The following is a 26453-nucleotide window of genomic DNA, read 5'->3' on the forward strand; positions in this document are numbered from 1 at the left end:
TTCCAGGAACGTCCTTCTTCACAGAAGCACTTATAGCGCTGTACTGTGTGAGCAGGGAGGAACGCCCCATACACGATTATTATCAGGAGGGAAGGGGGCGTTCCCCGCCGCTCACACTGTACAGCGCTACGGGCGCTGCTGTGAAAAAGGACGTTCCTGACAGACTGTCAGGAACGCCCTCCTGACGGTGAAGAGCTACATTAATGGCACAGATAGGGAAAGCTGACAGTGCACTGAATTCAGCACACTGTCGGCTTTCCAGCGGTATATAGAACTGCCTGTGCCCAAACCCATGAAAGGTCTTCTTTCATCTTACTTCAAAGAAAACCGTATTACTTGGGATACAGGATGAAATAAACTGCTTCTATACATTGAAGGGCTTTTCCAGTGAATACAACTGGATTTCATATTGAACTAAATTAAAAGTTTAATATTCTGCAAATGCAAATACATACTTTGCAGAGTTTTTAAGATTTTCTCTAATTATCTTAGTGGTGGTAGTCTTAAGTCTTGATAGCTTTCCAATGGATACTGCCATGAATAGAGAAACTTTCAATTGTGTCACTTGCCAGAAACTCAGACATGATGCACTGTGTCCCTGAAAGCTTCTGATCATAAGTGGATTTCAGACAAATACCAGATCACAAACAGATCCTGCATTCACTTGTCCCCATTTTCAACCTATCAATAATATAGATAGACACTATAGAGCTGATCTGGGTCCTGTAGGACCCTGCAGCTCTAACACACACTGATTCCGGCAGATCATGTGACCGCCGGGTCATAGGGCGGCTGTATCATGGCTGCGCCCATAGCTGTGTATACAGCACTCATTGAGCGCTGTATACACAGCAATCGGGAAGGCAGGGAAGATAATAAACCTTCCCTGGTTTCACTATGGGAGATCCGGCTGAAGTTATAGCTGGCTCCCAGTTTCAGCAGCTGCTGAAATCTGCTTGCAGAACAAGGCAACCATCTTCCAGACATAAAAACCCAATGGGCAGTCCAGAAGTGGTTAAAGGCACATCCAATTCACTGGTACACAGACTCCTTTTAATATGGTTATTATTTAAGTCTGATATAGAAGGCGGTAACTTAGAAAAATATATATACTAACTCCAAAAACACATAAAAAGTCACAAATAAAGCTTTGTATTTAGGTATTCCACTACAGTTTTAAAAATATATCTGACTACATGCTTGACCTCAAAACGCTGTTAAAAACAGCAAATTGTGTCATGTGATTTAAGACTAACAACTACTATGTATCTGTAACCAATAGTTATACCCTGGTCTACAGGTTACCCAACCAATACTGCTGTAATAAACAAATGCTAAAAATACTAGTCTGCTAAATGAACACTATTCATTATATCTACTGGCAGACTACCAGCAGGGTGGTAATACTATATACTTTTCTCTCAAACATGCACAAGCCATACCATAGGTCTGCATGGGCTTTTCTTACCATATAAAACATGGGGGGGGGGGGGCATATGAAGAGAAGGCATATGATGCAAATTGTAGGGCAGATAATCTCATTAAAGGTGATTGTATTTATTAGTAATTACTCTTTTTCTAGACAGCAGCTGTGTTATGTGACCAGCAATGAGACTAACTGGACCCAAAGCCAGCTTCTCCATTTATTCCTATGTTAGGGTCTCATTTATAGTCACAGGACATACCCTGTTTCCTCCGTGTGCACAGGTATGCTGGCTGCTGACACCGCTGTGGTACGTTGTATCCACTGTTCCTGCTGCTGTAGGATGAGCTGGGAGTTGCCCGCTGTGCATACACTAAGAATCGAATGCGGGGGGGGGGGGGGCCCAGCGGCAGGAACACTGGATACAGCATACAGTATCACGGCAGCAGCCGGCTTTCCTGCGCACACGGAGCACCGCACACACCGTTCAGCTGGCTGCAATGTTTTTCTTTACACAATCTTTACACAGCAAGCGCATCTCAGCGTAGCGCAGTGGTCACAGCAGCACACAAAAATAAAATAAGACACCCCCTAAAAATAAGACATAGCATATCTTTAGGACCAACATTTAAATATATTTTATTTTCGGGGAAACGCGGTAGCTGTTGTCCAGAAAAGAGTAGATTACAAATAAATACAACCACCGGTAAGAAGATTACCCACGCTACAACTTACATCATATTTCTCACAGACCAGAAAATAAAAAGTTTTGTAGGACTTCTACTTTAACTTCTGGCCAACTTTTAAAATTCTGGCACGATTTCCTCAATTTATTAATTGATTTTGGATCAGTTCTGTGAAATCTGTCGCTTATATCCAATTTCCCAATGAATTATTTCACCCTGCTATTGGCATCCGAAATCCGCACTGCAACAGGTGTAAGGCTACGGAAATCATCTACGTTAGAGTCAGCTTCAGTGTAATACACCTATACTCCCCATACACACAATAAATAGCAGTAATGATTTCTGCTGCCAATAACAGTGGAAAGAATACAGAGGGAACAGAAAGCGGACTTCATATCAATAAATCTCATACACTCAGATGGGATGCCTTCTTTATTAAACGGCAGTAGACATATTGTGACGTTCAATAAATAAGGAAGGCTTATAAGCATCCCACCAGGGTGTGCGAGATTTAGGGTGCATTCACACTGAGTAAACGCTAGCTTATTTTATAGAGTAAAATTACACTTGTAAATTTTGCTATCCCATTGACTTCAATGACATTTTACAGGCATATTTTTACAGGCGTATTTTTTACAGGCGTATTTTTACACTTGTAAAAAAATATCATTGAAGTCAATGGGATAGCAAAATTTACAAGTGTAATTTTACTCTACAAAATAAGCTAGCGTTTACTCAGTGTGAATGCACCCTTACTGCTACTATTCTAGAGGGTTGGCACCCTATTACAGAATGCTGCTGCCATCTTCTACAAGAAAGTTAATTCCAGGACTTTATTTCACAGTCCCCCGAGCTCTGTTCCTTTTAAAAAAAATAAGGAGACATTGCTGATATTATAAACCACTAGAAAACTGATTGTTTTGCTGGTATACACTCTGATGGCAGAGCTATTGGTGCTATTAGATCACTGAGGGATACTTCCAAAAAAAGGCAAAACTATTCACTGAACAACTGGGAAGTGATTTATTGGTATGATTAGTTTCAGCACATATATCCCTGGACAGTCAGAAGGGTTGGCTTTAAAGCTCAGTCACCGTCCGGCAATATCCGGCAATACTCTTCTATAACAGTATCCGCTTTCTAGCATTATAGAATACCACCGATGTCATGAAAGGTCCTCTTTAAAGCTCCATATTCGAAAAAGAGCAGAGCGCCTTCCTGCCCCAAGCACAGCAGTAGTTTCTGGTGTCCGAGGGCAGTCAGATCAGCTGGTTCATGCTTGCTCTGGTTATTGGATTGGACCTGGAAATGCCTTCAACAGATGGCAGCTCTGAGGTGTGCATAATGTACAGTATACAATGGAAAACAAGCTATAAAATAGAGCAGAAAGGCAGACTGCCAAGCTAACAGAACGAATAGATCTACATAAAAGCCACTTTCCTGCTAGACTTTGGAGATCTATAAAGCTAGTGAACTGCACACAGGAGACAAAGATTTACTGATTGTGAAATAAAAAAGGAACCTATTACAGTGGCTAAACGGCAACTGCAAAAGCATTAACCTTTTAATCCTGGTGCACTGACCTGAATGGGTGGGATGTCAGGCAGAGAAGGAAGGTTCTCAGGATTTGTTACAGATGGAATTAATTCTATTGACGTAACAGACGGACTGGTTGGACCTCGATTCGCATTTGCCATGGTTGCTGTTGTAGGGCTAGTAGGATTGATTGCATTATTATGGATAGAGACTACTGGAAACTGACCGGCATGCCCAGGATTAGAGTGCTGGAAGGAAAGAAAGATACATTTAACAAAGGTCAGTTTATAGACATCCGATCATCATACAGTTATAATAAGTGTATATTATAAATCAGCAGGTAGCAATCCATCAACCATTCGATTGTGAGTACAAGCATATCAAGGATTATAGTGACAAGCCACATTTTATTCTACTGACCTATTAATACTGCAGCTAGTAGGGGATGGGGAAAAATATAAGCATTACTTGTATTAAACAGCACTATGGTGATGCACCTATTCCATGTTAAGCACCTATTCCCCCAATATATATAAATTTAGTCAGTATTCTCTTATTTAGTTCTATCTGAACCCTTCTCTTCTGTTAGGTCACGTGACTAACCAGATGAAGTTTATAGGAGTTTCTCTATGGACTGTGCCACACACGCTCTTCTACAAATAGAAGGTTATTTTTATTATATTATTATTATATATTGTCATAATATTAGATTTAAGAGATTATAGAGAAATGAACATCTGTGATAGTATTAGGGGCATTCACATTATCGTTGTTAATGTCCGTTGCTGTCTTCCATCACAGGAAGACATTAACAAACATTAAAAGTCTTGCAAATTGATTCTGTGTCCGTTCCTATTGATGCTAACGTGAACATGACAGATCTTTTGTCATGCGTGTTTACTTTAGTGTCAATAGGGAATGAATGAAGAATCAGTCTGCGATCATTCTCCTCAACAGTTTAATGTCCATTGCTGTCATCCTATGATGGAAGCCAACAACAGAAATTACCAACGGATTACAACTTTTCCTTTAAAATGGGTTACAATCGTGTACAACAAAAATAATTCACACTTGCACTACCAATTTCCTACTGGGGATAATCACCAGGAAAACCATTGTCCATAGATTTTTATTTATCTGGTACAATTATTAAAAGCATTGAATTCTTAGTATTAAAGTTTTCTTTTCCATATAAAATCTATGAAAGATTACCTGTCTTTGGAGATGGGGCTGCATCATTGAGTACTGTGGCCCATTGTGACGCGGTACACCTGGCATTCGATTGGCATTCTGTGCAACGTTCTGTGCCATTCTCATCTGATGCGCTTGGAAAGGTACGCAGTTCATATTATTCCTCTGCATGGTTTGCATGCTGATTAACCTTGGAGGCTACAAAAGAGGTTCGTTTTTCGTTAGCATTTTAGTCCAAAAATCAGTTACCTGCATAAAACTTAAACAGAAGGCTGGAGAATTATTCTTATGATAACATACAAAAACTATTTTCACCATTAAACTACAGACCATTCAGAACGCTTTTTCGCAAGATTATATAAAGACTTATCACCACCTGTCAAGTGTTTAAGCTTCATTTTAAAAAAATTTGGAGAAGCTGGTCAACAGTAACTGTTTTTATAAACACCTTGTCTTGTTGTCTTTTACATAACATTGTGCCATTCTTCTATCCATCCTAGAAAATGATGAATAAATTGATAACTGGGTTTCACAGAGAGCATTTTCCTACATACTCTTACCTTGTCCAATCAGCACTGAAATTGACCAACTGTACAATTGAACAACTGTCCATTAAATGGGGATGTAAAAGGGAATCTGTCACCAGGATTGGATATATTGAACTAAAACATACAGTAAAATACTTTAGAGATAGCTGAATATAACATGGTTTCTCTTTTCCTAGTATTCTCACAATTGTGTCAGCATTCTCGTTACTGGCGCATGTGAACTGCTATTTATGCTTCAACCTGGAGAAGGTGTAGTGCACCAATTCAGTCATATTACACCCATGACATCTCGAGAGGAAGGAGAACGGACCTTCAGTCAGTACAATAAGTACCATACTTAAACCCTCTGTGGTTCCTTAAGAAAGGTGTACCGCCTGCACTCCTGGCTAAAGCTCTGACCCTCCTCCCCTCAAAATGACATGGGTCCTCTTCACCTCTGGGTGTAATATGAGACAACTGATGCATGTGTCAACAATGAAAATCCCAAAGCGATTTCCAAGGAAAACAGGGCCCATCACTCTCCCAACAGAAGTGCAAGGCGGGCAATCGATATGAAGGGGGAGTGGGCAGCCTGGAGAGTGAACCCCTTCATGCTTTAGGCTGCTAGTTGGCATAAAAGGCTGTATAAAGATTATATAACAGAGAACTGAATTTAGAAAAGAAACAACGTTACATTAAATCTGACCTACAATATTTTACTGTACGTTTAGCTAACTCTACCTATTCATGAAGACTACCTCTAACACCTATTAGTTTATTCAGAAGTCCTAGGAGTAACAGAGATACAGAACAAAACAAAGTTATGAGAATTTTTTTTTTTTTATAAAGTTCAGACAAAGGTGTTTTTGTGTGTGTGTGGGGGGGGGGGGGGGGGGGCTGAAAATATTGGTGACCTATCCTAATTTCAGAATGCTGGGGGTCTGAGAACAGGTACCCCATTGTTCTTAACTACTGATACATAGATGAAGCATGAAACAGATCGCTCTATTCTGTGTAGTGGCTGAACCAAGTCACTGCAGCTAAGCTACCATGTCAGTGAATAAGAGCTGATGTGCACTAACCAGTCTACCCAATGCACAGAGACTGGAGCTGACTGCTTCACATTTCATCTCTGTGGATCAGTGGCAAAGAACAGCTGATCATTGGTACTACCAGATGTTCCCCACAGATAGTATACTAAGTACGTATCCAGAGAATAGGTCAGCAACATTTCCAGCCTTGAAAGCTCTTTTAAGATACCCCAAGCTTTGTCACATGAAGATAGCTACATAACTATACAGAATGTATCCTGGGGCAGAGACTACATCAGTAAGCAGGTGAAAGTGTATTTGCTTAATGTATTTAACCCTATAGAGACACAGCTCAAAAGTGACTTGAGGACCAGGCCTCTTTTTTCAAAACTGACATGTGTCACTTTAAATGGCAATAACTTTGAGATGCTTTAACTTACACAAGTGATTCTGAGATTGTTTTTTCGTAACACATTGTACTTCATGTCAGTAGTAAATTTTAGTCGATATGTTTTGTCTTTAATTATGAACAAATAGGAAATTTGGTGAAAATTTTGAAAAAAATGCAGTTTTCAAACTTTGAAATTGCAAGCCTTTCAAATAGAAATCCATACTACCCAAATTTTTTCATAAATATAATTAACCATGTCTCTGATTTATGTAGTAATCAAATTTTAATCACCCTTTCATTTTTTTCAGATATTATAAGGCTTACAAGTCAAACAGTAATTTTCCAAATTTTCAAGAAAATTTCCAAAACACATTTTTCAAGGGACCAGTTCAGTTCTGTAGGGAACTTGAAAGGCCTCTCTAATAAAACCCCCGAAAGTCACCCCATTCTAAAAGCTACACTCCTGAAAGAATACAAAACAGCAGTTAGAAAGTTTCTTAACCCTTTCAGCATTTCACAGCAATTAAAACAAAATGGAGGTCAAATTTACATTTTTCAATTTCTGTCACTAATATATTCATTTAGCCCTAGAATTTACACATTTACTAAGGGTTAAAGGAGAAACTGCACCCCACATTTTGTTACACAATTTCTCCCGAACATGATAATACCCGATATGTGCTGGTACCCTAATGTACGGGCACACGGTCGCTCTCAGAGCGGATGGAGCGCTAATTGGATTTTGTAGGCCAGATTTTGCTAGAATACTTTTCAGGCGCCATGTCCCGTTTGCAGAGCCCCCAAGGTGCCAAAACAGTGGAAACCCCCAAAATGTCACCCCATTTTGTAAACTAGACCCCTTAAGGAATTTATCAAGAGGTATAGTGAGCCCTTTGACCCTACAGGTGTTTCACAGATTTTTTTACCGTTGAGATGTGAAAATGAAAAATTACTCTTTTTATAATAAAATGTCACTGTAGCCCCAAATTTTTCATCTTCACAAGGGGTTAAAGGAAAAATTGCTCCCCAAATTTTGTTACACAGTTTCTCCCGAACACGACAATACCACATATGTTCTGTTACCCTAATGTACGGGCACACGGTCGCTCTCAGAGCGGATGGAGCGCTAATTGGATTTTGTAGGCCAGATGTTGCTACAATACTTTTCAGGCACCATGTCCTGTTTGCAGAGCCTCCAAGGTGCCAAAACAGTGGAAACCCCCAAAATGTCACCCCATTTTGGAAACTAGACCCCTCAAGGAATTTACCAAGGGGTATAGTGAGCACTTGGACCCTACAGGAGTGTAACAGAATTGGCCCAACAAAAGGAAAAGTGACATTTTTTGCTATAAAATGTTGCTTTAACCTCAAATTTTGCATTTCCACAAGGGGTTAAAAGAGAAAATGCACCCCACAAATTGTCAAGCATTTTCTCCCAACTACAGAAATGCCCCTTATGTGGATGTAAAGTGATGTATGGGCACACTGTAGGGTCCAGAGCTGAAGGATCTCTATTGGGATTTTGGAGGGCAAATTTAGCTGAAATCTGTTTCAGGCACCATGTTGCATTTGGAGAGCCCCTGAAGTGCTAGAACAGTGGAAACCCCCCCAAAATGACCCCATTTTGAAAACTAGACCCCTCAAGGAATTTATAAAGGGGTTTAGTGAGCACTTGGACCCTACAGGTGTTTCACAGATTTTTTTTACCATTGAGATGTGAAAATGAAAAATTACTTTTTTTCCAATAAATCGTCCATTTAGCGCCATATTTTTAATTTTTGCAAGTAGTTAGAGAATTAAAAGCCCCCCCCAGTTTGTTACACAATTTCTCCTGAACATGGCAATACCCCATATGTGGCCATAATCTGCTGTATGGGTAAATGGTGGGGCTCAGAATGGAAAGATGGCTATTTGGCTTTTGAGGGCAGTTTTCAGGTGCCATGTCGCATTTGCTGAGCCCCTAAAGTACCAATACAATGGAAACCCCTCAAAAGTGACCCCATTTTAGAAACTACACCCGTCAAGGAATGAATCAAGGGGTATTATCATTTTGAGCCTAAAAAATGCTTCCCAAAAATTAATGTACAAAATGAAAATTTTAATTTTTAAAGAAATATGTCATTTCGGTGCCCAATACGTTGCACCCACTTTGTATTGTCAGAGACCTGCACTCCTAAAACTATTAAGTGGGCGATCCCGAGGGGCAAAAAATTATATATGTGGGTGTAAACTGCTGCTTGGGCATACAGCAGGGCTCAGAAGGGAAGGAGCACTGAGCTTTTTAGCTTTTGGGGTACAGATTTAGAGGGACTTTCTGGGTGCCATGTTGTTTTTGCAGAGCCCTGGAGATGCCAATGAACTGGAATTCCCCAAGAAGTGACCCCATTTTGTAAGGGCAATTTTAGGGTCTCTGCAAAAGTGTCATGGCATCCAAAAAAAAAACCCAAACCGTCTAAGTCTGTGCTACAAAAACCAAATAACCCTTCTTCCCTTCTGTGTCTGGCTGTGCCCTAATATCAGTTTATTCCCACATATGACATTACGTGCATTATCCTGGGTACACCAGTGTCATACATGTGTCATACATGTGGCATAAACTGCAGTTTGGGCACACAGCAGGGCGCAGAAGGGAAGGAGCGCGATGAGGCTTTTGGAGTACAGATTCAGATGTTTGGTATCTGGACGCAATGTCATGTTTGTAGAGTCTGTAAGGTACCGGAAAAGTGGATTCCCCAAAGGAGTGACCGCAGTTTGAAAACTGCACCCCTCAAAGAATTTATCAGGGGGTGTAGTGAGTATTAGTATCCCGGACGTGACTGCACAGCGGATGGCGAAGAGGGAATATATAAGCAGTGCGGAGAACATTGCAAACACCAAATTGCCTACTATGTCCCAGTAGCTCCTATGATTGGGGGAGTCACTCTGGGGGTCACTTTGGGGTCACTTCTGGTGTCTTTTCGTTCATAAGCTGTAAATCTGGGGTGTCCCCTGATATACGCTCGCACAGCTTATATATTCTCTACCTGATGCAGCCAGTCGTGTTCTAATAATTTGGCGGTTTTTGCGGGCTTTTGTTCTTGCATTACTAGATGCTGTATTTTCTTTATTTTTCTGGTGACGTGGCCATATAAGGGCTTGTTGTTTGCGGGATGCGATGCATTTTGTAATGACACCATTTTTGAGTGCCTATAACTTACCGAATACATTTTATTAACTCTTTTTTTGCTGGATTAAAAAAATAAAAATCAATTCCGGTATTGCGTTTTACCTTTTAAATTTTTCGCCATGCAGCGTACAGTATAACTAACATATCTTTATTCTGCGGGTCGGTACGGTTACGGCGATACCTCATTTATATTATTTTTTTATGCAATACTAATTCTGCAGAATAAAAACACATTTGGAGACATAAATCAATGTTTTTTGCATCGCCATATTTTGAGAGGCGTAACATTTTTATTTTTTCTTTGACAGTGTTGGTTGGGGGCTTATTTTTTGCGGGACAATGTGTGCTTTTTATTGGCACTGTTGTGAGGTGCATTTGACTTTTTGATCACTTTTTATAGCACATTCTGTAAGGTGAGATGGCGAAAAATCACTACTTCCGGCGGGTTTTTTCCGTTTTTTTTTTTCTGTGGTTCACCGTGTACATTAAATATTGTTTCAGTTTTATTGTACAGATTGTTACGGACGCGGTGATACCAAATATGTATTGTTTTTATTAATTTTTAGGGGGTTTTTTTCTATATAATTCATTTTCTATAGAGAAAAAGGGTTTTTGGGCTTTATAACTTTATTAATTGTTTCAAAACACTTATTTTTTTTTTCCACTTTTTTTTTTTTTTTTTTTTTTTAACTTTTTCATGTATCCCTTTAGGACACTTGGAGGAGTGATGATTGCATCACTCATCCACTATCATAGAGTGAGACACAGGCTGCAGTAACAGCCTGCACGTGTCACTCTAGAAACAGGAAGTGAGTCGTACGGACGGCACAGACTCACTTCCAGAAGACGCCGGCCAGGATACAAAGGTGAGTGGGACTCAGGGCTGGCTGGGGTCACTAAACAGACCCCTGGCCACTTAGTAGGGATACCAGCACCCCCCGATCTCGCAGCGGGGGGTGCTGGGGACCCCTACACGATCGGGCAACCCGTTGTTTGCCGTGATCATGTTTGATCACGGCAATCAACGGGTTAAAACCCAAAATCGGCACTCATGTCCGATGGAGGGTGATGGAGCAGGGTGTTAGGCGTCAGATACAACTAACACCCGCTCCTAGAACGCCCGCACTGCGCTGCGGGGATTGTTTACATCCATGTGGTACTATTACCACATCGGTCGTGAAGCACTAGACATTCATGTGGTAATAGTACCACATGGGTCGGGAAGGGGTTAAAGGGGTTTTCCCATGAACATAACCATATATAGTTATGTAAACAATTAAAAGTTACACATTTTTACAAAATATAAATGAAATATTTTGCTGAGGTTTTAAAATCTTCTGCAACCACCTTAGTAGAGACGGTCTTTTACTCTAATCCAAATTGAGAGATATATATATATATATATATATATATATATATATATATATATATATATATATATATATATATATAAACTAGAAACACACAGGTAAGTTGACTGTGCACAGAACTAGTCTGCAAGACTCACAAACCGAAACAGCGATTTTTAAACAGTAAAAGGTTGTTCCAGCAGATTTCTGACCCAGAATAAATGGATCATCAACAGTTAGGTGTCATCCTGGTTCCGATATTGGTGCAGGACTACCTTTATGGTTTGGATATTTTTGTTCAGGTCAGTTGCCAAAGTATACAACAATGAACGCAGGAACTTTCTATGGTCTGGCACTTGTTAAAAACCCAGCCATGATTTCCTTATTGTGACAAAGCATTAGAAGATAAGTAAATCATAGATGGGTTTCAGAGTACAGAAAAGATACTGCATTAGTGGCCGTATCCATTGGAAACCAATCAAGACAACAGACTGCCATTAAGATGACTGCAAATCTTTGAAAAGGAGCCTGTGTAATAGAGATGTATTGAAGGCTATAGCACAATCAAAAAAGAGAAGGAGTTGTTTGCCACAGAAGGAAGACTGGTAAAGTATAATAGGGTGTGGGGATGGTCTGAGTGAGTTAGGAAAGGCTGGCTGTGGGAGAAATAGATAGGTAGACAGGGAGGTGGTGGTGAGAGGGAGATAGTGAGCACCTACAACCCAGCCATAATGCATTGCAGCAGCATTGTAAACAAATATAGAAGGTGTCAGGCGCTCCCAGAGAAACCCAGAAATCACTCAAAACACAGCTAAAGGTATTTGGGTGCATTTATAAACCCATCAATAGCACTAATAAACTACGCCCGAAAAAATGCCCGGAAAACCACTTTAACTTCTATATAAAAATTTAAATATGGTTACATTCATGGGAAAATCTCTTTAAGACTAAGGCCCTACATTGCAGAAATGCAGCGTTTTTTGTTGAAGATTTTGCTGCTTTTTTCGAGCCAAAGTAAGCGGTGGATTTAACAGAAGAGAGAAGAACTTCCCTTATATTTGCCATTCCTATTGTAGCCACTCCTGACTTTGGCTCAAAGAACCACAGCAAAATCTGCAACAAAAAATGCTGCATCTCCTTAAAGTGTGGTCTCAGCCCATAGCCAAAACCACTTTTTTTCAGCAATGCAAGGAGGTCATTGAAGAACACTCAAAATATGCCACTGTTGAAGTAGGTACATGTGTAGAGCCCGCTTCTGCAAAACACTGCACTAATACTAAAATGGACCTCCCTGGGCCATTCGCTGAGAATATGAAGTTGCCAAAGGTTCTGGAAGCTGCACAAACTACTGCTGATAATGTGGAGAGTTAACAGGCGCATGCTGACCTGACAGAAGAGAGAACTTGGGGTAGAATATGAGAGAAAGGGGCTATAGGGAGAGATTGCATTTGAAGCAGAGAAGCAGGGAGGCATTTTGACAGCAGAGGTAGGGTTAAAGAACAGAGGGCGGGATTTTGATGAATTTGAGGTCACACAATACCCCTCAATACTGCAGTCTGCAGGCAGAGCTCCTCCTATTTGCACTGTAATACAAACGAATCACGTGGACTTATTAAAGACACTAGAGCAGCAGCTATTACTATTGAGGGGATGGTTTTTCAGACAACATAATGTGCTTAAAACCAAGTAAAAATATCAGGGGAAGTGATTTAATATTCAACCATCTCAAGATATTGGAATATGCTTGCAAAGCAGACCTGTTTTCTTCAAAGACATTATCCATTGTACTTACCTGTTGATGCATTACTTGTGGGCCAGATGGTCTTTGATGTGGGCCAGGTGGTTGAACCATCCGCATTTGCTGGAGCTGTTGGTGTTTTTGAGCGTACACCTGCTGCTGCATATGCTGTAGTCGCAGTTGTGCTAGGTTAATTTGTGCAGGGGGTTTATTTACATGATTTGTTCCCTGGGGACCTTGCCCCACAACCACATTAGGAGCATACCCAGAAGTTGCCTTATTTTCAACAACAAGATTACCTGGAGAAAAGAAAAATTGTAGTTCAGCAGAGGGTAGTGTGACTCTGAAGACATTTAATACATTAAAATATAGCTCCAGCAAAACACTGAAGAGTAGCAAACAGTAGCCACCCATTCTGTGCATTCTGCAATAATGCAGCAGCAATGAAACAGCACAATGCTAGTTTACCTGTCAAGACATAACTATCATGGTGCGACTATATTGAGGGGGATTGTAACTAGGGACCTTGCCGCGGACAGAATCCGCGGCAAGGTAGGTCATCTCTCTTTTTTCCGCTACTAGCTAGCAGAAAGAAGAAACGAGCGGCTCCCATCGAAAGAGCTGTTTTGGCAAGCAGATTTTGAGGTGGATTCTGCATGAAAATGCGCTGACAAAAAACTCTGTCTGAACATACCCTTAATGTACATGTTTTTAGTACCACAGAGTAGTCTGTTACAGTTGCTGGATTTGTTTGCATTACATCTTAAATTTTGCATGACTGTCTTTTAGCCCAGTTCAAGGGGTTTTCTAGCTTCTACTTCATAGGATACATGATGTCACAGGCATAGATCACATTGCCTGTTTGCAGTGGTGCTCCACTGAATACTGGCATTTCTTCAAACAGCTGAGGGGTTCAGGGTGTTAGACCCCTGCTGATCTTTGATCATCTATCCAAAGGGTACGTCAATCCATCTTATAAGCCTGGAAAACCACATTAATTTTATTTTTCTTTTTATAGCTCATTCTGCTCCTTTGCAAAAAAAACACAAAGGGATTCTACCATTAAAACCTCTTTTTTTGTGGATAAGATGCGGGGAATAGCCTTTAGAAAGGCTATTCATCTCTTACCTTTAGATGTGATCTCCGCCACGCCATTCTTTAGAAATACCGATTTTTACCGATATGTAAATTAGTTCTCTGGCAGCGATGGGGGCAGGCTCCAGCGCTGAAAATGCGATGGGGGCGTCCCCACTGTTGCTCGAGAACACGATCCTGCGACGCCTCTATCTTCGGCTGGATCCTCCCCTTCTCTGTTGTCTTCCTCCTGCGTCACCTCCGACGCCTGCACAGTTGGCTCTGCCAGTGAGACAGTAGTAGAGCAGACTGCGCATGCTGGCCGGCGGCCATTTCTGGGAGGCACTCTTGCTCTTGAAGTTCAATGCAAGAGCGGCCTCCCAAAAATGGCCGCCGGCCGGCATTTGCACTCGGCTTTGCTAGTGTCTCACTGGCAGAGCCAACTGTACCGGCGTCGGAGGGGACGCAGGAGGAAAACGACAGAGAAGGCAAGGATCCAGCCGAAGATAGAGGTGTCGCAGGATCGTGTTCTTGAGCAGCAGTGGGGACGCCCCCATCGCTGTGAGAGAACTAATTTGCATACCGGTAAAAACCGGTATTTCTAAGGAATGGCGTGGTGGAAACCACGTCTAAAGGTAAGAGACGAATAGCCTTTCTAAAGGCTGTTCCAACGTCTTATCCACAAAGAGGTTTTAATGGTAGAATCCCTTTAAAATTCCTCAGGAAACACTTTAGTTATCTCAACTTTGCAATTAAATAATATATATTTGAATTTACTGAATTCCCATTTCTTGCATTCAGGAACGTGTAGGGAAAACCAAGATCATGTCTTTTAGAGAATCTACTGTTCCACTTTCTTAAGCAACAAGACAGTACCAGTGTTCATACAAATGACAACCACAAGTAAATGCTTACGTGTAGCCATTTCATGCCAGACAACATTTCATTTTCTGACCTAGTTTCTCATGTGGCTATGGTAAAGTAAATCTTTAAGCCTTAAAACTGCAGTTTAGAGTGGATGTTCAGGCAAAATGGTTGCCTCCATAATCCTTTACATGTAAATAAAACTGGAACTCTATGATAAAATTTAACATATAGGCTGAAACTTACCTAAATTTACTACATTCTTTGCCCAGAATGTTGGGTCACAATGGAACCTTATTGCTCCATTTGCGGCTGGTACTGGGTCACATCGAGCCTTTAAGATGTGACGTAACTGAAAGGTGATCTGAAAGAAAACATGGAAATAAAAACACAGAAATTAAAAAAATAAAGCCTTGCAAATGACATTATTATACTGTACAAACATATTCATTGGGCGCCTTGTTCTACATCTACTCTTAAGAATATGTCCTGTGGCAATTACATTTACGGATATAAGAAATGAGGATTTAGATTTAGATCCTTTCTACAAATACATTTCATTGTTCAAAATGACCACAGTTTTATGCAACTGAATTCCCTCTTAACATTCACCAGTATATCAGCACTATGCCAGCATATTATTAGTAAAAACCTGACTTACCAGCCGTTTGCTGTACAACAATGCTGTGCTGCTGCCACTTGCAATTGCCCAGTTTGTGAAATTCATGACGTGTTTCACCTGCCTAGAGAGGCCAGTTATATCATTTTGCTGCTGAACAAGTTTCATTTGCCGTTCTTTTGTGACACTCTAATGGGGAAAATTTTTATTACAAATTAGAATGTATGAAGAACAGATGACATTACATTTCTGTAGCATCATGCAAAAGTAACATTTATTTCAGAAAGCACTGTTTAATCTAGAGGTCAAACAATATACATGCAAGTGATGTCAGACATGTAGTTTTACAGAGAGCTTCAGGTCAGACTTTATACTGTAAGACTCCATGCACACTACCATAGTTTTTGTTAGTGTGCATTTATCTTCTTCATGCATTCCTGCTCATTTAATGAAACGTATGGCCTGACTGGAAACCATAAGGAGCAAAAAGAGCTACTAACAGAGACAACTGGTAGATCGGATAAGTTATAATTCCATGCGTGGGGGTCCCAGCTTATGTGCACATACATGTTAATATGTGATTGAAATTTTAAGCCCACAGACCACGGGTACACTACTTTTGACATCATGAAAACATAGCCCCTGCTGTTTTGTGACAAGACTAAGTACTGCAGAGCAGCTCTCATTCATTTGAATAGAAGCTAAGCTGCAGTGTAGCCACTACACAGAACAGAGCTGTCCGCTTCCAGATCCATTCTCTGTGTATCAGCCGCTGAGAATAAGCTAATCGTTGGGAGTGTCAGATCTGACACTGTGACCTATCTTTAGGATAGGTCACCAATATGTAACCCCCTTTATATTTTCACTTGTAATGTTTATTTCAAAATTTTTATAAAAGGTAACTCCACCTGCATTAATGCTTCATATTACATTTATATCAACAATTAACAAAATGTAAATTATATAAACATCTAAAGCTGTTCAGATTTCATACATCTGTCCGATTGATAATGTAGTAATTTGCAAGAACAACCCCATTATACACCTTAACAGGAGACAGTTTAGTTAAAAATAGCAAGTGCGCACAAGCTGGCTGAACATTGGCCAGAGGCAGTCAACTATCCAAAAGAGTCAGTCAACTGCAAATATCCGGCATGGCCAGCCTAAAGTGGCTGTAAACTATCAGCGGCTGTAAACTATCAGCGGCTGTAAACTAATCTTTGCAGTATTGTCGTGGTAAATGCTTAGCCAAAAAGGACCAAAACCAGCTATTTCGGGAGAAGAAAATGACAATCCAAAGATAGCTGTGAGGGGAACAAAGTCCTTAAGAACTTAAATTTTTATATATATTGCAGCATTTATAAGGTTATGTATCTAGAAAACCGCAACTGAAACTGTGATTGTCAGAAGTTACAAGGCGTGAAAGCTGTGAAGAACATGAAGTGTAGTATGAATAGTGGTAGCACGGTGTGAAAATGACTAAGAAGGAGGTCACTGTGCTTTGAAAGTCAATAGCACACCTGTCCAATGCATGAGTCAAGTTTGGCAGCGGGTTGCAGATTCTGCTTTAAGGACAATGCCGATTCCTTGCAGAAATTTTTGTGACAAAACAAGTCAACCACACAATTGTACAAAAATATAAAACATAACTTTTATTAAATACTACTAAAATAGTATAACAACATGACATGTAAATAATACAGGGATTACAGAGGGGTAGACAAGACTACATGTACTAATATGTTAACATAAGGATATGAAATGGATGACTCCATGAACATGACTATATATCAGGCAAACATACCATGAGGTTTAAACAGCTCAATAATAAGACAAATGGTGTAAAAACACCTCCACTGTCATGTATGTACTGACCACAGGTAAGTAACATGCCCACACAGAATAAACAAAGTATTGCCACCATACATACCCAAAAAAATACAAGGACCCAACGAGCATTTCTCCTGTATACAACAGGCTTCGTCAGGGGTCAGACACTTATGGCTTATTCTGTGGATGTGTGATTATGTTTAAACCCTTGAAGACATAGGCTACGGTGTGCACAGAGGTAAAGAGAATATATTTTAAGCTAAAAAGGTAAGGGCCCCTTCACACGGAGGATATACGCTGGATGATTTGGAATGTGTAAACGCTCCGAATCAGCGGCATTTAAAACAGATCCCATTGCTTTCTATGGGAGCTGGCATACGTGGGCTCCCCAAATAAATGAATGGGCTGCTTTTTTCCATTCATTTCTATGGGGAGCGCACGCACTCACGGACGGACTCTGCATGACAGGTTTCTGCATGCAGAAGACGGAAACCTCAGAACAGAGTCCAGTCGCTGGTGTGAACCCAGCGTAAGATGGCGGATACCGGAAGTTTCACGTGCAGGCCATGCAGAAGACCTACTTATTTTTGACCAATTTTATATGATGTCAGCATATGTTTTTGTATATTGTGAAAAAGCCAACCCATAAAATCATGTGACCATTAAGGTATAAAAATCTGTGTCTATTGGAAGTCAGTTGGCAGACACACTATAGTTTGTATGTGTGTGTTCCTATTTGTTAAATAAAACTAATCTTATTTTGTTTTAGAAAAATCAGTGATGTCACAATTTGATAAGGATTTAAAATGTTCCCCACAGTAACATTCCATAACATCCTTTTCTGCCAATATGGCTATATTTCACTCCTGCGTGCTTACAGAAAAAAATACTGCAATGTTTTAATATACAGTATATAATGTTCTTAAGAGTAGTATAGCAATACACCACAAATACAAACTAATAATTAAAGATATTATATGATATTAGTATATATAAGATATTAGTATGCATACTTTTTCGGCATTTTGCGGATTATGGTTTTTTTTATTATTATTTTATTTTTTTCTTACGGTGTTCACTGTGCGAGTAAAAACAAGATCTTAACATCTTAGTACAGGTTAAGTACCGATTATTTTTAACATAATTAAGATGTTAGGGAAAACTGCGATTATTATTATTATTATTTTTTAAAATTAGGTCTAGCATTTTATTAACCCCTTCCCGCCGATGGAACTTTTTGACTTCCTGACCAAGCTCGATTTTTCAAGTCTGACATGTCACTTTATGTGGCAATAACTTTGGAACGCTTTAACTTACCAAAGTGATTTTGAGATTGTTTTTTCATAATACATTGTACTTCATGTTAGTGGTAAATTTTGGTTGCTATGTTTTGTGTTTAATTATGAAAAAATAGGAAATTTGGTGGAAATTTTGAAAAATATGCATTTTATAAAGTTTGAAATGATGTGTATTGCATACAGATAGTCAGACCGCCAAAATTATATTATAAATCTCATGTCCCAGATCTCTGCTTTATGTCGGCATCAAACTTTAGTCACCCTTTTATTTTTTTACGGACATTATAAGGTTTACAGGTGAAACAATAATATTCAAAATTTTCAAGAAATTTCTAAAACCCATTTTTTAAGGGACTAATCCAGTTATGAAGGGGTTTTGAAAGACCCTTGTATTAAAACCCCCCATAAATCACCCCATTTTCAAAACTGCACCCCTTAAATAAGCCAAAACAACATATACTTAATATTTTAACCCTATAAGTGCTTAACAGGAATTAATACAAAATGGAGGTGAAATTTTCAAATTTGATTTTATTTTACTAATATTTTCATTTAGCTCTAGAATTTGCACATTCACAAGGGGTTAAAGGAGAAAATGCATCCCACAATTTGTTATGCAAGTTCTCCCCCGACTACCATAGTACCCCACTTGTGGGTGTAAACTAATATATGGACGCAGAGCAAGACGCAGAAGGGAAGGCGCGCCAAGGAGCTTTTAGAGGGCAGATCTGGCTGTGATCAGTTTCAGGAACCATGTCGCATTTACAAAGCCCTTGAGGTGTCAAAACAGTGAAAACCTCTAGAAAGTGACCCCGTTTTGAAAACCGCACCCCTCAAAGAATTTATCAAGTGATGTAGTGAGCATTAGTAACCCCGAAGTGAATATGTAAGCTGTGCGGAGTAAATTGGGTACACCAAATCCCATTCTATTTTCCCACTAGCTCCTATGACACGGACAGGGAAGAGGGGCATTCTGGGGGATCAGCGCTGGTGTATTCTTTCTCATAAGCTCTAAATATGGGGTGTCCCCTGAAAATGCTCGCACAGCATAAACATTTCCTTCTAGTCACAGCCACTTATTTCCTAATGATTTGGCGACTTTTAGGGTTTTTGTCTTCACATTGTACAAGCTAGATTTTTTATTTTCTGGCAATGTGGCCATATGAGGGCTTGGTGTTTGCGGTATTAGATGTGCTTTTCAATGCCACCATTTTGGGGTGCCTGTAACTTATTGACTACATTTTATTAACTCTTTCTGGGTGGGATGTAAAAGGAAACATCAATTCTGAGATTGCTTTTTAGCATTTTTTTTTCCCGTGCAGCGTACAGCATAAGTAACATGTTACCTTTATTCTGCGGGTTGGTACAGTTACAGCGATACCTCATTTATATTATTTTTTAATGTGTTGCTATTTGTGCAGAATAAAATTCAATTTAGGGGAAAAAAACTTTTTGCATCGCCATCTTATGAAAGGCATAATATTTATATTTTTCGGTAGACAGAGCTGGTTGAGGGCTTATTTTTTGCGGGATGACATCTGCTTTTTATTGGTACCATTTTGGTTTTCATCTGACCATTTGATTACTTTTTATTGAACATTTTGTACGGCAAAGGTGGTGAATCATTATTTTGTGCGGTTTTCTATGTTTTTTTTTTTTTAATGATGTTCACCGTTCGGGTTAAATGTTTTAATTTTATTGTTCAAGTTATTACGGACGTGGTGATACCAAATATGTAATGTTTTTTTCTATTTTTCTTTATTTTACATAAAATATTTTATATGGGAAAATGGGATTTTTGGGGTTTTATTTTAAATTTATTTTTACTTTTTAATGACTTTTTTTCTGTCCCCATGTGGGATTGAAGCAGTGATCTGCTGATCACTGCTTAACTACATGTACACTGCAATACACGTATTGCAGAGTACAGGATGCTCTCAGCCCCATGCACGGGGCTGACAGCTTCCATTTTGGCAGGATCAACCAGGTACGTGAAGGGAGACGGCATGGGGGAAGACCCGGGGTCACTGATCAGACCCCGGGCTGCCCACTACCAACACCGGTATCCCCCACCGCTGTCGCGGGGGGTGCCGATCGGCACCATTATGTACCAAAACCCCTGAGATGCCGGCGGTCATGTTTGACCGCCAGCATCTCAGGGGTTAACACCCGCGATTTGACCCAGTTCCGACCGCGGGTGTTACAGGGCATTGTCAGCCGTATGTTAAGGCTGACACCCGCAGGGCAAGGTGCGCACAGTTTCTGTATGCACACCATGCAGCCGCCGTAGTACTACGACTGTTTGCAGGAAGTCCTTCCCGGCAGCGCTGTACTATTACGACGGATGTCGGGAAGGGGTTAATTAAACTTTTAGGTGATTTCAACCTGCAATCTCTTGATCACTTGAATAATACTCTGCAATACTTCTGTGTTGCAGGATATTATACATGGCAGTGTTATGCTGAAATTCAGCCTATTAGACAGAGCCTCTGGGCCAAGGGTACCACTTCCTTCAGTCTAACCTCTTAACATACTGTAGTTGCTATTGACCATGGCATGTAAAGAGTTAAACTACCAGGCATCAGAGTTCCTGCCTGTGATTTTGCAAGTACACTGGCAGTGCCCACACAATCACCAAGACGAATACATTCATCAAGATGGGGGAAGGGGTTAATCCAAGAAAAGGGATATGCCAAAAAAAAAAAAAAAAAAAAAAAAAAAAAAAAAGATTGCCTTGATGGAAGAAGGAGAAACTTCCTGTACCCCTACCTTAATTAAGGTAGTTCCAGAGATCAACAAATTGGTAAGCAATTAATCGCTAAATAACCACAAGACAGCTCAATTAATGGATTCTGTTCAATTATCTTGCATCCATGCCATGCTGTCTCACACCGCCATTAGCAAAAGGACATATCCAGAACTATATGCTATCCAATCAGGATAGCCGATATGTGATTACTCAAAACAAAGATTTAGTTGCATGGCATATAAATAAGGGGTGAGGCACATAAAAAGGGGAGTGGAGTAAAATAACTGCGCACTCATTTTAACCCCTTAAGGACACAGCCCAAAAGTATGTTAAGGACCAGGCCTGTTTTTTCAAAATTGACATGTGTCACTTTAAATGGCAATAACTTTGAGACGCTTTAACTTACACAAGTGATTTTGAGAATGTTTTCTCGTAACACATTATACTTCATGTTAGTGGTAAACACTAATCAATATTTTTGTATTTACTTATTAAAAAATAGGAAATTTGATGGAAATTTGGAAAAAATTGCAATTTTCAAAATGTTAAATTCTCTGCTTTTCAGACAGATAGTCATACCACCCAAATATAGTAATAAATATTATCTCCCATATCTCTGCTTTATATTGGCATCATCTTTTGATTGTATTTTAATTTATTTTGGACGTTACAAGGCTTACAAGTGTAACAGCGATTTTCCAGATTTACAAGAAATGTAACTATGTTTGTTTTGTTTGTTTTACACACTTTATTTATTTTTTTAAACTTTTTTACATTTGTGCTGTAAGCACACTAGAACCTGCGATCAGAGAGGATTGCTGATTCTATACTAACTATAGACTTGCAATACACGTGTATTGCAGTCTATAGAGGAAGCTAGCTATGCAGATGCATAGACTAGCTTCCACTCGTCCTGGCATCCAAGGGGTTAACCCTCCCCCCATCGGAGCTGGGGGGGGGGGGGGGGGTGTTGGTGCAATCACCGTCCCTGCTGCTACAGGGGAAGCCTGGCTGTCAGATACAGCCGGCCTCCCGTGGAGATCGCACGGGCTCTGCTTCTGAGCCCGTGCAATCTCAATCACGTACAGGTACGTGGGAATGCGGGAACTAACCACATTCCCTGACGTACAGGTACGTGATTTAGCGTTAAGGGGTTAATATAGGTAAAATGTGCAATTAATTGTAACTATGATTTAGGTCATCACCTCCAGAAGGAAGAGGCCCATCCACAGGCAGGTGTATCAGGGTTACTAACATACAGCGCACAATGGGTCAATTCTGATTATAACTAAGTACTTCTGCAACACACTGTAGGTAAACACTGTTTCCCTCACCAGCTTTAATCTTATAGCAGTTTCCCCAGTATAGACACAAATCAACCTTCTACAATATAGAGATCACTGGGGGTCTGACTGGAACAATTATGCACACTCTTGGTCACATTTTATTTTTTCCCCTCCATCAGAAGGTCTTTGGAGTATGGGAAAACCATACTAACCACTGAGCCACCGTGTTGCCCCACTCTCGGTCACAATTTTGTACACTCCTATGGCACTGATAGAGATTGCCACCCTCGAAGTACCACACAGGAGAAATATAGTAGTAGTCACGCATGTACACCACCACTCCATTCACATGGGAAACTTGCAGACTTCCCAGTCCTGTAAATAAGTGGGGATAAGTAGCACAATAGAAAGAACGGAAAGGGGAGGAGGGAGGAACTCATCAATCACATTTTGCATAAAAGCGCCCTTTATTTCACAAAAAGTGATAAAAACAGCATGCAGGAGAAAAGATTAGACCAGCACAAAGGCAACGGTCATTTCACTCTATTGTGCTTCTTTTCTGGGCCAATTGTACCCACTACTGTACCTAGTATTGCATTGTAGTGTGAAAGGGGCCTGTCTCTTGCATGCGGTTTTTATTGCTTTCTGTAGAATAAAGGACAGGTCTATGCTAACTACAATTGGCGAGGGCCCCCTGTTCCTTCCTTGCTATTGTGCTATGTACCATGAGCTGCTACTGTTTTGAGGCGAGCACGTATATTATATAGCGTCCTTCCAGTGTTGTCAGAAACCTGATATTTAACCACTTCCGGACCGCCCATAGACTATATACGTCCGGGAAGTGGTTGTCTAGTTCTGCCAGGACGTACCTGTACGTCCAAGCCAGAACACAGCAGCTGCACAAGATCGTTCAGCTGCTTTCACTAGGAGCCGGCTGTAACTTCAGCCGAAGCTCCCAGAGAGATAGCAGGGCAGATTTATTACCGGCTCTGCTATCTCGATCGCTGTGTATACAGCGCTCAATGAGCGCTGTATACACAGCTATGGACGCAGCCATAAATCAGCTGCCCTCTGACCCGGCAGACATGTGATCTGCTGGGAGCAGTGTCCTGCCAGAGCTTCTGGGTCCTACAGGACTCAGATTAGCTCTGTATACTGTGTATACAGTGTGCAAGAGGTTGTATTCCTCCTGTAACTGAGATTAAATGTAGCAGCCTCAGTTATAGGAGAAATCAGCCTCAAGTACAAAAAAAAAAGTGATCAGATGTCCCCAAAGGTCTCTTATCACCTTATGGGTACACAATCTGGGAAAAAAAATAAAATAAAAATATAATAAAAAAGTTTTAAGAAAATGTAAATAAAATAAAAAAATAAATAAATAATACGCTAATAAAACGCCGTTATTAAAGGTTATAGCCCCACCCCCGACGACACCATACAAAATAAAAATTACCGTAACGGAGAGGAAAAACTATATTATAAAGTTTTTCAGTGACACTGTTATTAAATAAAAAAAAAAATTATAAATTGAAAACCAGACACAATTTCCCTCCTATTTTGTTTATATTTTCCTGGATATAAAAAAAATTAACACATTTGAAAATAAAAATAACATAAAAATAAAGCCCTATGTGTCCCCGAAAAAAGACGCAAAAATTAGTTGACTAAGACATACGAGAAAAATTTTACAGACCTCAAAACCGCACATACATAATAAACATAAAATGTGTCTGGTCCTGGACCACAAATTGGTCCGGTACTGAAGTGGTTAAGCTATACAGCAGGTTTCCAGAGCAGTGCCACGGTTTTCTTCTATAGTCTGTTTTTTCGTAACTGGGATAAGCGTCCACAGGATGAAAATCCCTTTAGGTTTTATATACTTTCTATGACCAGTCTAAAATTTTTAATAAATTAGAACCTGTCGGGTCACATTAATTCCAGATTAAAATAATGTTAATTTCTAGAAATATAAAATGCGAAAGAAAGAAAAATAAAATATATATGTCTCCTACCTCCAGCTGCTGCAGCAGAGATTTGCCCTTCTTATTAATTTCATTTATTAAGGTGAAGATAGCAACCTTAATTTCCTGCTCCACTCTTTTATTCGTTTCATTCACTTCTTTTATCCTACACAAGAAACAATGAAATAGAAAAATAGATAAAAATATGTTTGTAGGTGCAGGGGAGATGTTCCTTCACTGCAGTTTTCAATCCCATTTTAGGAGGGGTAGTGCACTTTTCACAATCCCCAATTAAAAAAAGGTTCTCATCTGAACAGCATTCATCATATATCCACAGAACTGGTAAAAAAAATATAGGACTGATGGTTGACGACCGCTGGTGGGTCAGCATCGTATGTGTGAATGGAACAGTATTGTGTACACTGGCCCACCATTTCCCCTCTGAATAGAGAAGTGAACGGTCATGTGCACTACCTCCCAATGTGAAAAGGGAACTGTGGGCCTCTGTTCACTGGGATCTGCAAAGATCCAGATGTCAGGCAAGCTCATAGATTTATCACCTCTCTTTGGAATACACAATACATGCTGTTACTAGGATAATTTGACTCACTCAATTGTACAGTTTACGGCTACTGGGACTACCAATGAGTTGTATCCTGCAGGTGAACATGGCAAGTGCATCACCAGAGATGGCCATTGAAATCACCACTAAGTATACTGATCAGGGTCCCAAGTGAGGGCCTCTACTATATTGACTCAATACTCAAACTGGAAATTTGAGATGATACTGTTAGATTGCTACAGTACGGACATAGTCACAAACCCTGGTTATGAGCTGACAGATTACAATATAGAGATAACCGAACACAAAAGCCCAAAGCATGGCATCAATTTATCGGTCTTATTAAATGTAATTCATTGGCATTTAACTGATAGTAGTACACTAAAATTGTTTAGATTATAATGTGTTTTTTTTGTTTTGTTTTTTATTAAAATCACATACACCTAGTGAAACCAGCATTTAGCTTTGCTAAGAAAAAGACCATGCTCTGGTTCGGGTCATTCTGTTTCCCTCTCTGCATGCAAAATGCTGAGAGAAAACTCCTGCAAGCCTAGACTATATTTACATCTGCACCAGAGTCTGTTGCAGTGCCTGCCTCAAAATGGGCAGAAAATAAAGCCCCTGCACAGATTATGGCTTTCTCTGCTGGTTTCAGTTTTAAAAGGAGGGGTAACCAACAGACCCCATTATAGGACTTTGTGTGTCACCACTATTTTAGCGGTCCACCTCTTCATTGTTCTGGTCCTCCAACGGAGGGCAAATAGAACTGTCACTCACTTTAAAACTTTTAAGTAAGCGGTCCAAGACAAATTATGTTAATATACGTTTGTATTATGCTGACCTCAATGTAATAAATTGGACACAAAAAAATAGTCTTGTTGCCCATAGCAACCAGGATTACAGCTTTAATTTTTACAATATGCTACAGAAAAGAAGCAGACTAAGGCCTTGTTCACATCTGCAATTGGCCACCGAACATATTTGCAAGCTGTCTGCAGTGAAAGCACACGGACCCCACAGACAGGAAAGTACTTCACAATCTACTTTTCTGTCCGCATGACTCTTGTGGAGATCCCATGACAAGCACACGGACCCCATTATAGTCTATGGGGTCCGTGTGCTTTCACTGCACACAGCTTGCAAATGTGTTCGGTAGTCCGTTCGGGGCGTCC

The 26453-nt window shown here is 40.1% G+C and overlaps 1 protein-coding gene across 2 annotated transcripts in view; it reads right to left on the bottom strand.

Moving 5' to 3' along the window:
- TRIM33 (tripartite motif containing 33) overlaps positions 1-26453 on the bottom strand; it is a 96592-nt gene that overhangs the window by 17287 nt on the left and 52852 nt on the right. For both annotated transcript variants that reach the window (XM_075264125.1, XM_075264124.1), the window contains exons 6-11: positions 24771-24885; positions 15638-15784; positions 15223-15340; positions 13093-13337; positions 4858-5034; positions 3693-3893 (exon numbers count right to left, since the gene is read on the bottom strand). In XM_075264125.1, the coding sequence (XP_075120226.1) occupies positions 3693-3893; positions 4858-5034; positions 13093-13337; positions 15223-15340; positions 15638-15784; positions 24771-24885 (1003 nt within the window). The remainder of the gene's footprint in view (positions 1-3692; positions 3894-4857; positions 5035-13092; positions 13338-15222; positions 15341-15637; positions 15785-24770; positions 24886-26453) is intronic.

This window comes from Leptodactylus fuscus, chromosome 2 (assembly GCF_031893055.1).
Source record: "Leptodactylus fuscus isolate aLepFus1 chromosome 2, aLepFus1.hap2, whole genome shotgun sequence".
Lineage (NCBI taxonomy): Eukaryota > Metazoa > Chordata > Amphibia > Anura > Leptodactylidae > Leptodactylus > Leptodactylus fuscus.